This window comes from Artibeus jamaicensis, unplaced genomic scaffold, assembly GCF_021234435.1.
Source record: "Artibeus jamaicensis isolate MK-2021 breed Jamaican fruit bat unplaced genomic scaffold, CSHL_Jam_final contig_332, whole genome shotgun sequence".
Lineage (NCBI taxonomy): Eukaryota > Metazoa > Chordata > Mammalia > Chiroptera > Phyllostomidae > Artibeus > Artibeus jamaicensis.
The window spans coordinates 23,261,835-23,275,755 of NW_026521788.1; the positions used below are offsets into that span (position 1 = coordinate 23,261,835).

The following is a 13,921-nucleotide window of genomic DNA, read 5'->3' on the forward strand; positions in this document are numbered from 1 at the left end:
TTGCTCAGGCATGTAACATCTTGGGACGGAGGCAAGGATATTTTCCCTTTTTTTCATTGCTTCTAGAGAGAGAGAAAGGGAGAGAGAGAAAGATCAGTTGGTTGCCTCCTGTACCTCTGGTGGTGGGGTGGGCAGGGGCGGTGGGAACGAGGGGGGAAGGTCGCACGCACCTGTGCTTGCACCTAGGCCGGGTGTTGAGCCTGCAGCCTAGGTATGTGCCCTGACTGGGAATCAAACCCAAAACTTTTTGGTGTAGGGGCGACCCTCCAACCAACTGAGCCATACTGGCCAGAAAGTGCCATGACACTCAGCATGGGGCAGGGGTGGAGCCTGTCACTGGCTCTGACAGCGCCCTCTACTGGGCTGGCTGGCATTGCAGAGCTGCTGAATGGTTTTAAAAACGGATTTGGAGGCCAGCTCTGCCACTTACCCTCACTCAGTATCATGAGGCCTCTGTGTTAAAAGCGAAAAGCAGGGTACACAATGGTACCCCCCTCACAGGGGAGTGGTCACAACTGCACAGCGTATGCACTAACACTGTTGCATAGGTGTGGATATAGCCCATGCAGCTGTAGATGAGAGAGACCAGGAGCTTCCTGAGCTGCCTTTATGTCCAGGCCCCATGACCCTGCCCAGCCCTCAGGGAGCCACAGCTTAATGGGGCAAGAAACTCATCAGCTCGCAGCTTCGGCTCAACATGCGATCTGGGCTAGAAATATCGCAGAGCCTGAACCCAGCCTCGGGGAGCCCGGGGAGACAGGAGCGGGCAAGCCAGGCAGAGGGCGGGAGTCATCTTCACAGATCGGGGCAGCTCCAGGCAGGCGCCAGAGCCAGTCAGGCCCAGCCCGGTCAGGGACGAGGCTGGAGCCAGGGGCAAGGGCCGGAGTCCAGGGCTGGACATGCACGCAGAAGAGGAGGGACTGTCCCTGAGGACACCAGGAAGCCCTCCACACACAGGAGGGTTTGCTGCCCCCTCCCAGGCATGGGGCTCCCCACCCGGCCCCACTGCAGCCAGGCACTGGCCCCAGGGAGGCCCTCCGTGCTGGCTGCCCCCACCCCGGCAGGGGCACAGATACAGCTTTTCATCTTATTATTCTGCTTCGTGCATTTGAAAAATGAAATTTCTCCCTCTCCCCTTCACTGGGCATACATATTTCATATGGTCATTACATGGTGGCACAAAAGGACTCACAAATCTTCCCTGTTCACATCGGCGGCCTGGGCAGGCAGTGAGAGGACCCCGGGGAGAGCAGTCAGTGTGGGCGCCGTGGTGTGCCAGGCCACCGGGGAGCAGGTAGGGGATGGGGTGCGGGGGGAGAATGGCAGCACCTCTGCCTGGAGAAAGAAGACAGGTCTATCTGTCCCCAGGAGCCCAACACTTAATTTCCTTCTGCCTCAGCTGCCCAGGTCTCGGGGGAAGGGAACTATGCAAGGGGACCTCAGGGGTCCTTCCCATCCTGACCCTCCGAGTGCCATCCTGGAGGGCCCCCAGAATTTGGATGTGACCCTTACAATGTGCCCCAGGCCCGGCCCTCTCTGTCTCCCCGACCCCTCGATACTCCCTAGCCGCGCTCTCTGCCTTCTCTGGTCCCCTTCTCTTTGCCCCTTCTGCTCCATTTCTGCGCTTGCCCTTTGAATCCCCTCTTCTCCTCGCCTTTGCCCCCATCTCTCCACCGACTCCCCTTTTCCTGCCCACCGCCCCTTCTTACTTTTATCTGTTCATTCATTTCCCAAGCGTTGCTGAAGCACGGCTCTGTGCCAGGCGAGCCTGGCAGATGTGGCCCCGACCTCATCACCCCCCAAACACTTGCATTTGACAAATGAGGATGCCGAGGCCCCAGGGGTTGCTGTCTTGTCACATCATGACCTGGGCTGTTGACACTGCCAGGAACTTGGCCTGCCCTGTCTGGTGTGGTTCAGTCGGTTGGAGCATCATCCCAGGACCAAAAGTTTGCCGGTTTGATTCCCAGTCAGGACACACACCCAGGTTGCAGGTTCAGTCCCCGGCCTGGGCACGTATGGGAAGCAAGGCACTGATATTTCTCTCTCACACGGATGCTTCTCTCCTTCCCTCCATCGCTCCCTTCCTCTCTCTCTTTTAGAGAGAGGACTTTTCTAAAAAAATGTCCTTGGGGGAGGATTAAAAAAAGGAAACCTTGGCCTGGGCCAGAGGAGTTGTGCGGGAGAACCACGGGCTTGCTGTGGACGTTTCCCGGCGATGTCAGGAGCCTCCGCCGGGTCTGGCAGTAATAACTTCTTGTTTGTTCTCCTCTTTGCAGGCAACGGACAATGACGTGGGCACCTTTGGGGAAGTCAACTACTTTTTCACCGATGACCCTGACCGGTGAGACCCTGCCCAGCTTCTTCACGGTGGATCGGACGCTCCTCCGCGCCCTGGGAGGGCGCCTCACCCCATACTGGAGTACCCGGCCGGGGTGGGAGCCCAAGGGCCCCGCGGCTGGTTTGGCCCTGATCCTGGTGTGCCCTTGCTCAAGTCCCCTAAACTCCCTGGGGCATAGTTCCTCTGGCCCTCAAAACACAGCGTTTAAAGCTTTGAAACACTAATGATAGCACCTCAGCAGCGGCAGCCGGCATTTTTGAAGCCCTTACCATGTGTCAGGCTTTTTGACAAGTGCTTTGATAGGTATTATCTGTTACCGTTTTCCAAACTAAATGCTGGAGGAACTCAGCGCTAGGTACTAGCTTCGTCCCCACTTTACACATGAGGAAACTACAGCCCAAGAGGCTCAGTCTCTTGCTCAGAGCCATGCAGCTGGTTAAGCACCCAGCACGTAGGGCCAGGGCTCTGCACATGGTCTTCACCACCAGGACCACAGCTTCTAGACATTAGGTAGGTGGCATGCTTCACCGCCTGACCTATACCATATGGCAGCCTTGCCTGTCACCTGCCACGGTCCTGGGCATCTCTTTCCCTTGTCTTCAGTTCATCTGAGCCCAAGAGAAGCCCCCTCATTTTTAACACGATCAAAAGCCAAGTTGAATTCAGAGGGCAGATCTGCTTTTAAAGCGGAAGGGTCTTGTGTACCTAGAAGCCCAATAGGATGAGGACGGCACTGGCCAGGATGAGTGACCAGGAAGAAACAGATTATTAGGTGCATTCCAGCCACTTGCTGCCACTATGCAATGGGGCCTCAAAGTGGGAAGGAGGAGCTAGCAGTGGGCCAGATGCACAGGGCACCCCAGTCCCTCAGAGCATCTGGGTTCACCGGCCTCGTCCTGCTCATCCCGGGTTTCCCCATCTCTGGGCCAGGGGCTCTCCTGGTCTCAGAGCCAGGATCCTCCAGGCCTGGTGGCTGGCAGCTTTGCAACAGGTCCAGGCACCAGACGTCAGCTGACTGCTCAGGGGGCACCTGAGGGCATGTTGAAAGGAGGCAGGTAGAGACTGGGTCTCATGGGACCTTGCTCCTCCCCAGGAGACCCTGGTCAGGCTCAGTCCCTCAAGCAAAACCCTAGGGGTGACCCCTGGGAGAGGACCAACCACACCTCCCCTTGTGGGATGCTTTGCTGCCTGTTTAAAATATTTTGGTGCAAAACCATCTGGATGGCAGAATTTGTTTTATTCCTTAGATATGTGTGTGTGTTGCTGAAATGTAATTGCCACAAACATTATATGAGGGGGGACCCAAGAAAACCAGAACTACCTTCTGGGGGGCAGGCCTGTGTAGCACAGGCTTCCCCCACTAGGTGAGTGTTCTATCAGTGAACCCATCTATCAGTGTAGCGGCTGGTGGTGGTGTGAGAGGCTGCGTTCGGCTTCAGTGGGTTTCTTTGGAAGACTCTTTCAACGTGTTTGCCCATTTCAGGACGGGTGACTTACAAGTGCCCCTGCCCACACCACGCCGAGAGTCCAGCAGTTGGCGACCAAAACCAGCACGATCCCCGTGCCCCAATCTCTCCATTCATCCATCTCACCCTGAGTGACTTTTTTTTTTGTTTTCCTGGATGAAAAAAGTCCTCAAAGGGAAACGTTTTGCTGACGTGGAAGAGATAAAACAAAAAACAGCAGACGTACTAAAAGGCATCAAAATAAATGAGTACATAAACTGCTTTGAGCAGTGGAAAAATGTCTCAATAGGTGTAGTGCATCAAATGGAGAGTGCTTTGGAGGTGACTAAAGTTTAAACATGTAAGAATAAATACACAATTTTTATGAATAAGTTTTGGCTTTTGGGTCCCCCTCGTACTTGTGTTAAGTGTACAGCATAGTGACTTGATACTTGTATATGCCGGGAAATGGTCACCACCGTGGGTCGGGTTCACGTTCATCTCCACACACAGTTACACATTTTTTTTCTTGTGGTGAGAACTTTTAAGATCTACTCTCTTAGCAACTTTCGAGTATGCAACACGGTGTTGTTAACTGTAGCTCCCATGCAGTCATTACACGCCCATGACTCGGTTGCTGCGTAAGGGGAGTGTCGTGCCTTTTGCTAATGGTCTGGTTTTACTCTTTTCCGCGTGGCCGTCCAGTTTTCCCAACACCGTGTATTGTATATTCTTGGCTCCTTGCTCAGACATTTACTGACCACATGGGCGTGGATTTATTTCTGGACTCTCTTCTGTTCCATTGAGTTACGTGTCTGTTTTTATGCTAACACCATATAGCTTTGTAATACAGTTTGAAGTCACTTAGTTGTTCTTTCTCAAGGTCGCTTTGGTTATTGGGTCTTTGTGGTTCCACACAAGTTTCGGGATTGCTTGTTCTATTTCTGTGAGACATGCCATTGAAATTTTGACAGGGATCGCAGCGAGTCTGCAGGCCGCTTCGGGTGGTGTGGACATTTTAACTGCGGGTTCTTCCCGCCCGTGAGCACAGTGTCTCTCCAGGTCTCCGTGTCATGTTTGGTGGCTTTTGTCAGCATCGTACAGATTTCAGCGTGCAGGTCTTGTACTTCCTTGGTTAATTTTATTCCTAGGCATTTTTTGATGCAATTGTAAATGGGATTCTTTTCTTAATTTCTCTTTTTGACATTTCATTATTAGCATATAGAAATACAAAGGATTTTTTTTAATCACTTCTTGGCCTTTTGGCTAAGATCAAGTGTAGAAATGCAAAAGATTTTTATATATTGATTTGGTGTACTGCAACTTGACTGAATTTATTTATTCTAATAGTCTTTTTGGTGGTATATTTAGCGTTTTCTATACATAGTGTCACATGCTCTGAAATGGTGACCGTTTTACTTCTTCCTTTCTGATTTGGATGATTTTTCCCCCTTACTAATTGCTGTGACTAGGACTTCCAACACATAGTAGGTTAAACAAGAGTGAGGAGCATGGGCACCACTGTCTTGTCCCTGCTCCTGGAGGAAAAGCTCTCAGCTTCTCACCGGTGAGTGTGACTGGCTGTGGGCTTGTCCTGTGTGGCTGTCATTGCACTGAGACACATGCCCTCCATACCCGGGTCACTGAGAGTTCTTCTCATAGGAGGATGTTGCATTTTGTCAGATGCTTTTCCCGCGTTTGTTGAAACGGTCGTATCCTTCTCACCCCTTAATGTTCTACCCTGTCAGTGCACCTCCCACTGGCTTGCGTGTGCGGAAGCGTTCTTGTGTCTCAGACAGAAATCCTGCATGATCATGGCGTGTGACCCCTTTCATGTATTACTGAATTTGGTTTGCTAATATTTTGTTGAAGATTTTTGTATCTATGTTCATCAGGAATATTAACCTGTTTTTTGGTTTTGGTTTTGCTCGTAGGGCCTTGTCTGGTTTTGGGATCAGGGTGGTGCTGGCCTCATAAAATGAGCTTGTAAGTGTTCCCTCCTGTTCTAGTTCCGGAAGAGTCTGAGAAGGATTGGTGTTAGTTCTTCTAGGGACGTTCGGTGGCATTTACCAGTGAGGCCGTCTGGTCCCGGACTCTCGTTTGGTGGGAGGTTTGCAATGACTCATTCAACTTTGTTAGTAGTTATTTGTCCAGACTTTCTGTTTTCTCTCGATTCAGTCTTGCTAGGTTGCATGTGTCCACTTCTTCCACGCTGTCCAGTTTGTCGGCATATAGTTGTACTTGTGCGGCGTCGGTTACAGGAATCTCCGACCCTCCCAGCTGCCTGTCCAGGAGGCAGGAGCCCTGCTCACTGCGAAGCAGGGCCGTTCTCCCCCCTGAGTCTCCCCTCTGAGGGAATCAGCCCGCGCCTGGCCTTTCCGTGCCTGACCACGCTACCTCCCGTGCCCTCCTGCTTCCTGCCCACCCCCTCCCACTCTGCCCCCCATGAGAAACACGCTCTTCTCAATAACGGCGAGTGGAAACGAAAGCAGACGTCGGACTTCATTGACGTGCCGCGTCTGTGTATCTCTGCGAGCGAGGACAGGCTGGCAAACACTGTCCCTGTCCCCAGGGTCTTTACACCAGGCGTCCTTCCCTCCCTCCTCCTTGCCTGACACAGGTTCTCTCTGGACAAGGACACCGGGCTGATCGTGCTGATCGCCAGGCTGGACTATGAGCTCATCCAGCGCTACACCTTAACGGTCATCGCCCGGGATGGGGGCGGCGAGGAGACCACGGGCCGCGTCAGGGTCAACGTGCTGGACGTCAACGACAACGTGCCCACCTTCCAGAAGGACGCCTACGTGGGCGCCCTGAGAGAGAACGAGCCTTCTGTCACGCAGCTGGTGCGGCTCCGGGTAAGAGGCCAGGCTCCCTCCCATGCGCCTCACTGCGAAAATGCCCACACTGCCCACGGCCACCCGCCGCCATTCAACTTACCCTTCTCTCTGTGCCTTCCTCTTGACTATCCCTTTGGGAAGCTGCTGCAGGAGTGACCAACCTCCCACTCACAAAGAAATCTACCCAGACTTGGGGGTCACGTTCTCGGTCTGCGCGGGGCTCCCCCTGAGCATCTCCTCGTGTCTTTGGTTACCAAGGGCAGCTAGTGTCTCTCTCAGCTTGATGTCTGTCTGTGACGTTTCAGGTCACCATTTGACAAAATAACACCCTCCTCCTCTCCCTTGGCATGTGCTGAGCAGTTTCTCGTGTAAGGGCCCCATCCAAGCCCCTTAGAGGCTGCTTAGATCCAAGAACTGCTGTAGCTGGCAGGAGCCAGACACCACGGGTGCAACCCACTCGCAAGAAGAGGAACAGTTGGGAAGAGGCAGGCCCCAGCAGGCACGGGAAGTGGCAGAGTAGTGGAGACAGGACGAGAGCCCAGGACTCGCACTCCAAGTCCTCCTGCAGCGAGTCCCCACCATGCTCCCTTACATCCGACCAGGAGACTTCTCGATGTCCTCACGCCCCTTCCTCACTCGCCCACCCGTGGTGACCGCGCCCAGAGCCTCCATTTAGAACTTGTTCCTGAAGCAAGGTGGAGAAGGTGGCCAAGGTGGACACACAGAAGACAGGACCGCGTGTGAACCTGACATTGGCCATGGCTCCCCCCACAGGACCCTGCTCTTTCTCTCCTCCCTACCCACTCAGCTTCTGTTGTACCCCGAGTGAAGTGGGGGGCGCCCCTTAGGCTCTCTACAGTCAGGCATCTGGAAAGAAGCTACTGAATGCAGCCACACCAGAGGACAGTCAAGGGGAAGAAGGATCTGACCCCATTCCGGTGCCCTCTTCCCTCCCAGCATTCGTGCAACGTGCATTTATTAGTCCAAACGGCAGCACGTCCAGACCCCATGCTGGAGTCTCCATATGCAGCCGCAATCCAGAAATACAAGGTTCCCGCAAGCAGGGAGCCACCAGTGTGAGCAAGGCAGGCAGAAATTAAACAAGGAGTTAGGGGGACAGGTGGGGTGCAGAGCACGGGGCTCTACCCCAGTTTAGAGATCAGGGAAGGGCCCTATGGGTGGGATGTGCGAGTTGGGGCAAAAGGGGCTGGGAGATGGTCCTGCCAGGTATCGTGTGGACCCGGTCCCTCCTCTGGGGGCGGCCTGGCCTTTTCTTCTTCTCCCTAGGCCTCCAGCCTGCCCTCTAGCTTCCCCAGGGTAGCTCCACACCCCAACAGGACAGGTACCTGCTGGGAGCCAGACAGCAGCTTCCAGCTGAAAAGCAAGGAGGGTCCGGATCACCCAAGAAGGGGGCGCTGGGAGGAACCAGCCCTCCCTCTGACCCACCTTCTTTTGGTCCCAGCCACTGAGGGCTCACAGGACCCTGTTTGTCCTCTTCCAGGCAACAGATGAAGACTCTCCGCCCAACAACCAGATCACCTACAGCATCATCTATGCCTCCGCCTTCAGCAGCTACTTCGACATCAGCGTGTATGAGGGCTATGGAGGTAGGTGGGGGGCAGGGCTGGGGGGCCCAGCAAGAGGAAGGTTGGCAGGCGGGAGTGGGGTTGCCCACTTACCTCTCTAAGAAGGTCCTCTGTCTCCCAGGTACCCTGGAGCACTGGGAAATGTCCCCACAGCTCCTATGGCATGGGGTCACCCTTCCATAGGATCAATATCTGTAAGGGGGGACCCCCCCAAAAACAGAGTTATCTTCTGGAGGGTGGGCCCCTTGTAGTACAGGCTTCCATCACTAAGTGAGTGTTCTAGGAACCCATCTGGATCAGTGTGGTGTGCCAGCTGGTGGTGTTGTGAGAGGCTGCGTTTGACTTCAGTGAAATTTTTTTGGAGACTCTTTCAATGTATTTGCCCATTTCATGGTGGGTGATTTACAAACACACCTGCCCACACTGCGCTGAGTGTTCAGCAGTTTTTGACCAAGAATGGCATGGCCCCCGTGCCCCACCCTCCCAGTCACCCAGTCTCGCCCCAAGTGACATTTTCTGTTTTGTTTCCCCTGTTGAAAAAAGCCCTCAGAGGGAAACATTTTGCCAATGTGGAAAATGTGAAATAAAAAACAGCAGAAACACTAAAAGTCATCAAAATCAATGAGTTCAAAACTGTTTTGAGCAGTGGAAAAAAGTCTCAATAGGTGTATTCATTAAATAGAGAGTATTAGGGAGTTGACTGAAATTTAAACATGTAAAAATAAATACACGGTTTTTTTATAAATAAGTTCAGGGTTTTTGGGTCCCCCCTCATGTGTCTCACATCAGCCAGACCTCTCTCTGGTCTTAGGCCCATGGCCAGCCAGGCATCTGCCGTTCCCACAGTCTGGTGGACCCCTACTTCTCCCAAGGCTGCCCGGGCGGATCTGTGGGGTGCACGCTCATTAGCCAAGTTTCCCCACCCCTCGGGCGTGCTACGGCCACCTCCTGCCCCTCCCAGGCCTTGGCCTTTCCCTGCCTGGCCCAAGGACAGTTCCACACTTTGGACCCTGCCCTGCTGTGAGTCCTGGTCCCTACTGCCTGTGAGGGGAATAGCAGCAGCAACCTCAAACTCCAAGGTCCCAAAAGACCCCCTTTTTTTTCAGACGAAGCAATGGGCTCAGGGAAAGGGAGCAACTGCCCCAGGTCACACAGCAAAGCAGTGCAGAGAGGCTCTTGTGATCTGGCCCTTGGCTGCCTCTCCAGACTTGCCTTCCAGCACTCCCCCACCCACCTCCAGAACCCAGTGTCTTCCAACCCCTCGCCACCCTGTCCTTTTACAGCGGTCACTTCCACGTCTCCGCAGAGTCCGTTCCTTTTGCTCTGCCTCCCCATAACCTCTGTCCAGCTTCAAGGGCTCATTTGGCTATCTCCTCTTCCAGGAAGCTTCCCTAATTCTTCAAGAGATGTGTTAGGTGCCCCCGAGGCAGAAGGGGCGCACACTGGATGACTCCGAGTCCAGTGCTCGCTCCTCCTCCCACCCCGCAGTTGTGTCAGAGAAATGCAATGGCAGAAGTGAGTCCTGGTACCGATGCCGCAGCCTGATGTTCTCTATCAAATCTGCCCCCTTAAAAACCGGGACAGTTTCACATCTCTGCCCACCCTCACACCTCACCTTCCTCTCAGCTGGAAGGACCCCCCCCTTAGGTTTTATATTACTAAAGCAATAACTTGGTTTCTATTTTCCGAATAGAAAGTAGCAATTTAATATTGTCACAGTTCCTTTGCAGACTACCCATGCTCCCACTCCTGGGCCAATATGCCTTCCCATCCCAAATTGGGAATCAGTGGCTTAGCACAAAAGAGTGCTTGTGGTGAGAACTCAGGCTGTGCAGGGCGGAGGGGGGGGGTGTGCACAGGCCAAAGCAGCCGTCTGAGCTCTGCCCCCTCCCCACGCTCCAGATCCCTCCTCTCCATTTCTGTCTGCCCTTGGGGTTCGGGGTCTCCCCCCACCTTCTAGCAGAGTTCTGCTGAGGGTAAAACCTGCCACACCACGCCCTGAGTGTCCTCCCTAGGGGTCTAAACAGTACCCAGAGCGGCCACTGGACAGGCGTGAAGAGCCTGAAGGTTAAAGGGGGAAGGGAGGGAGAGAAGAGAAATGGGGAGAAAGGCAGCAAGAGGAAGACAGGACCAGAGGAGACCGAGGAGGGAGCTGCCTCTGTACCCCTCTGTCTGACCCGCCCCGGGCAACCCCAACACTGGCAATAAATGGGCAAGCTGTTTATCACGAGGGTGTCAGGAGCAGTAACAGGAACAGGACTCCAGAGCTTGGGGCAGGCCCTGTCCTCAGACTGATGGGGAGTATCAGATGAGTGGGTGAGACAGGCAGACAAGGAGGAGTAATGCCTACTAGGGAAGAGCCTGGACTCTGGATTCAGGCAAACCCAGACTCAAATTCTGGCTCTATTATGTTCCCAGCTGTGTGTCTTTGGGTAAGTTACCAAACCTCTCTGACCTTGCTTTCTCCATCTGTAAGTGGGGCTTACTTTACCACCAGAGTAGTTACATCTGGCGACTCAGCACTGGGCCTGGCACACATCGGGCAGTCAATAAACCAAGGCCAAGATCACGAGGCTCCAGGAGTTCGGAGGCAGAGTTTGCCCATGACACTTGCTCTTCCCTCTCTGCCCCAAGGGAAGCCCTGGCTGGGTGGGGGGTCTGAAGTCTGCTTACAGGGGCCCTGGGGCCCTATTCCTGTCATTTCAGTGATCAGTGTGAGCCGCCCCCTGGATTATGAACAGATACCCAATGGACTGATTTATCTGACGGTCATGGCCAAGGACGCTGGCAACCCGCCTCTGAACAGTACTGTCCCTGTCACCATCGAGGTGTTTGTAAGTACCCAGGGGTGGTGGTGAGTGCTTCCTAGGGTGTCAGGGGCTCTGCCCGAACCCCGTGTGCCCAGATCCTCGACTGCCCCGCAGCTCGGGCTCCCCAAAGGCTGTCCTAGCAAACCCTGCTGCTTGGCCAGGGGAAGCCCCGCACCCTGGAACGCAAGAAGAGCCTGACTTGCCTGCTTGGACTTTCTTCCAGGGCCTCAGGACACCCTCGTGGGGGGACAGGAGCTGGGAGGAAATGCCACAGGGTTCCTTCATTTATAGCCACATTCTATGAAGTTCGAGGGAATTCCTGGAAGGCCATCTTCTCTCCTGTCTCTCTACCTCCCTCTTCCTTTTTCACATCCTTTTTCTACTCCCCTGAAGATCTCAAGGGGCCTGAAACCAAACCACAGCTTGTCTGACATATCACGCGCACCTTAGTGCTTTGCGTGCCTGAAATGATCAGTCTCTGAATCTATCTCCACAGCGGTTCGCTGGCCCTATGGGGTGCCCCCAGCTAGCCCAGGAATGAGACAGTGGTGACAACGGGCTTTCCCCTGGAGACCCTCTAACACTGCACACACACACACACACACACACATAATGCCCCCATTCCATAAAGGCTGCTGCCTGCAGGAGGTGGTGAGCACGTGTTGATGGAGAGTTAGCACATCACCGATTCTAGGAGAATTAGATCCGAGTGTCAGGTTAAGAGATACGCTGTGATCTGACATATGCTCAGGAGAGCATCTCACCCGGAGCAGGCCTGCCAGTGGGTGACCTTCCCGCCCCAGCCGGCTCTGCCGGCAGCGCCTGGCGTGCCCTGCACTCGGCTCTGACAAGCCTCGTCCTCCCAGCCTGAGGCAAAGGCTCCAGGGCCAGCTCCGGAGTGGAAAGGTCCTTGTCTGAGCGGGAGACCCTACTTGATTGCGGAATAGGATGGGGCTGGCAGTGATGGGGAAGTCCAGATGAAGCATGTGGGAGCAGGATTTGGGGGTGGCCCGGGAGGCTGAGGCGGCGAGGAACCTGATCCAGCAGAGGGAAGGGCGGGGAGCCTGGTCTTCTGTCTGGCAGTCGGGCCTCAGGAAGCAGCAGCGGAGGGCGGACAGAACGGGTCCGCAGAGGCCTCGCACCCGAAGCCCTGGGATCACACCAGAGAGGCAGAATATATTCCCTGTCAGTCATAACCATGCCCTGGTATTCCTTTTAGATTTATTTTTCAATCACAGTTGACCTACAATTGTGCATGAGTTTCAGGTGTACGATGTAGAGATTAGTAGTCTGTGTTAGGGTGTCCAAGCTTTTGGTGTCTCTGGGCCACACCAGAAGAAAGTTGTCTTGGGCCACACATTAAATACACAAACACTAATGAAAACTGATGAGCAAAAAACAGGTTTTAGGTAAATTTACAATTTTGTGTTGGGCCGCATTCACACCCATCCTGGGCCAAATACGGCCTGTGGGCCGCGAGTTGGACACCCCTCGTAAACATCTGTATAACTTATGAAGTGACCACCCTGATAAGTCCAGTACCCACGCGACAGCACACATAGTTATTACCACAGCATTGACCGCATCCCTCGAAGCCGTCCTGAGGATCGGGAGGGGCTCTGCGCGCTCCTTCCGGGTCCTCCCCAGCCCCCCTGCAGGAGGGTCTGGCGGCACAGGCGGGTGCCCCCTCCGCCGTGAGTGCGCATCGCCTCTCCAGCAGCACTTTTGGATGGTGTGGTCACTTGTGTCTCAGGACCGTACTTAAAAAGGTCACCGCCTTTGGGTTGATTTTGCACGTGGGTGATTTTTAAGTAGCTGTCACTTATGTGAGCTGCCTCCTCCTTCACCAAGCAGTTGACGGCAGCCCTTCCTGGACAGGATGGGGGTGGGCAGAGTCAGATCAAAGTGACAGGGTTCTGGAAGAAGGAGGGGTGTGTAAGAGGGGCCAGGTGATTCCTTTTCATCCACTGCTTGTTGGTTTTTAATAAAGAAGTCAAACTCGGTTTGTAGATTTCCCATTAGGGGACAATAAGCTTTTGTAGAGGGAGCCGCTGAATTAGAACTAATAGCAAATGCAGCGCCAGGATCCGGGGAAATATCACCGCTAATAAGTTTCTGGCTCGTGCTCTGTCATTGACATTCTCGGTGCTGTTTCGCGCAGCCAAGCAGAAGGCTCAAATAGACACACATATGGGGCACCCGTGCCGCGCCGGGGGACACGCAGGCAGGCCGTTGGGGCACTGGATGTCCGGCGAGCCCTCCCACAGCCAGCTCACTGAGCCTGGGGGGACGGACGGGCCGGCATCAGCCAGTGTGCAGCCCGGAGCCGGGGACGGACTGGGAAGGAAGAGGGTTCCCTTCCTGGCACTCACGGTCCCAGTGGGATGGGGTCTCTGACCTCCCAAGGGGCGGGCTGCCAGATATCACGCCTCCCTCGCTTTCACATTGGTTCAGCCAGAAGTGACTCTAGCAAAACGGGTTTGCTGCAGGAGTTTTCCTCTAAGGAGCTCCAGCTCCAGAGTAAATGAGGCTCTGAGAGCCTGTATTTGTACTGGGCTTGTGAGGACTGGGGAGAAGGCTCTGAGGGGGGTGGGAGTGGTGCGCAGGGAAGCTTCCTCCAAGAGGGGAACGGGGATGAATTCTTGTTGAGTGATTGCAAAAGGCACTTCATGAGGATGAGACACTTAAAGGATAGGAAAGTCTCCCCTGATCGTGGAGAGAGGTGGGTGTGGAGGAGCAGGAGGGACAGAGGTGGCACCTGGGCGCCCCCCACTGGTTCAGCGCCTCAGCCCAGCACCAGCCCCTGGCCCGCTCTCCCCCTCACCTGGTCACTGGTGGAGGCTGGCAGAGGAGGGAATGCTTCAGAAGGGAAGGCAGTGGGTCCTGGGCCAGGATCTGC

At 54.5% G+C, this 13,921-nt stretch overlaps 1 protein-coding gene and 1 pseudogene across 1 annotated transcript in view; both read left to right on the top strand.

The window, feature by feature from the left end:
- The window catches only part of CDH23 (cadherin related 23), a 416,092-nt gene that overhangs the window by 276,180 nt on the left and 125,991 nt on the right, over nucleotides 1–13,921 (top strand). Inside the window, exons 14-17 of the mRNA XM_053663874.1 lie at nucleotides 2,280–2,344; nucleotides 6,407–6,644; nucleotides 8,128–8,233; nucleotides 10,919–11,046. Coding sequence (XP_053519849.1) covers nucleotides 2,280–2,344; nucleotides 6,407–6,644; nucleotides 8,128–8,233; nucleotides 10,919–11,046 — 537 coding nt within the window. The remainder of the gene's footprint in view (nucleotides 1–2,279; nucleotides 2,345–6,406; nucleotides 6,645–8,127; nucleotides 8,234–10,918; nucleotides 11,047–13,921) is intronic.
- On the top strand, nucleotides 5,033–5,124 carry LOC119038207 (uncharacterized; annotated as a pseudogene).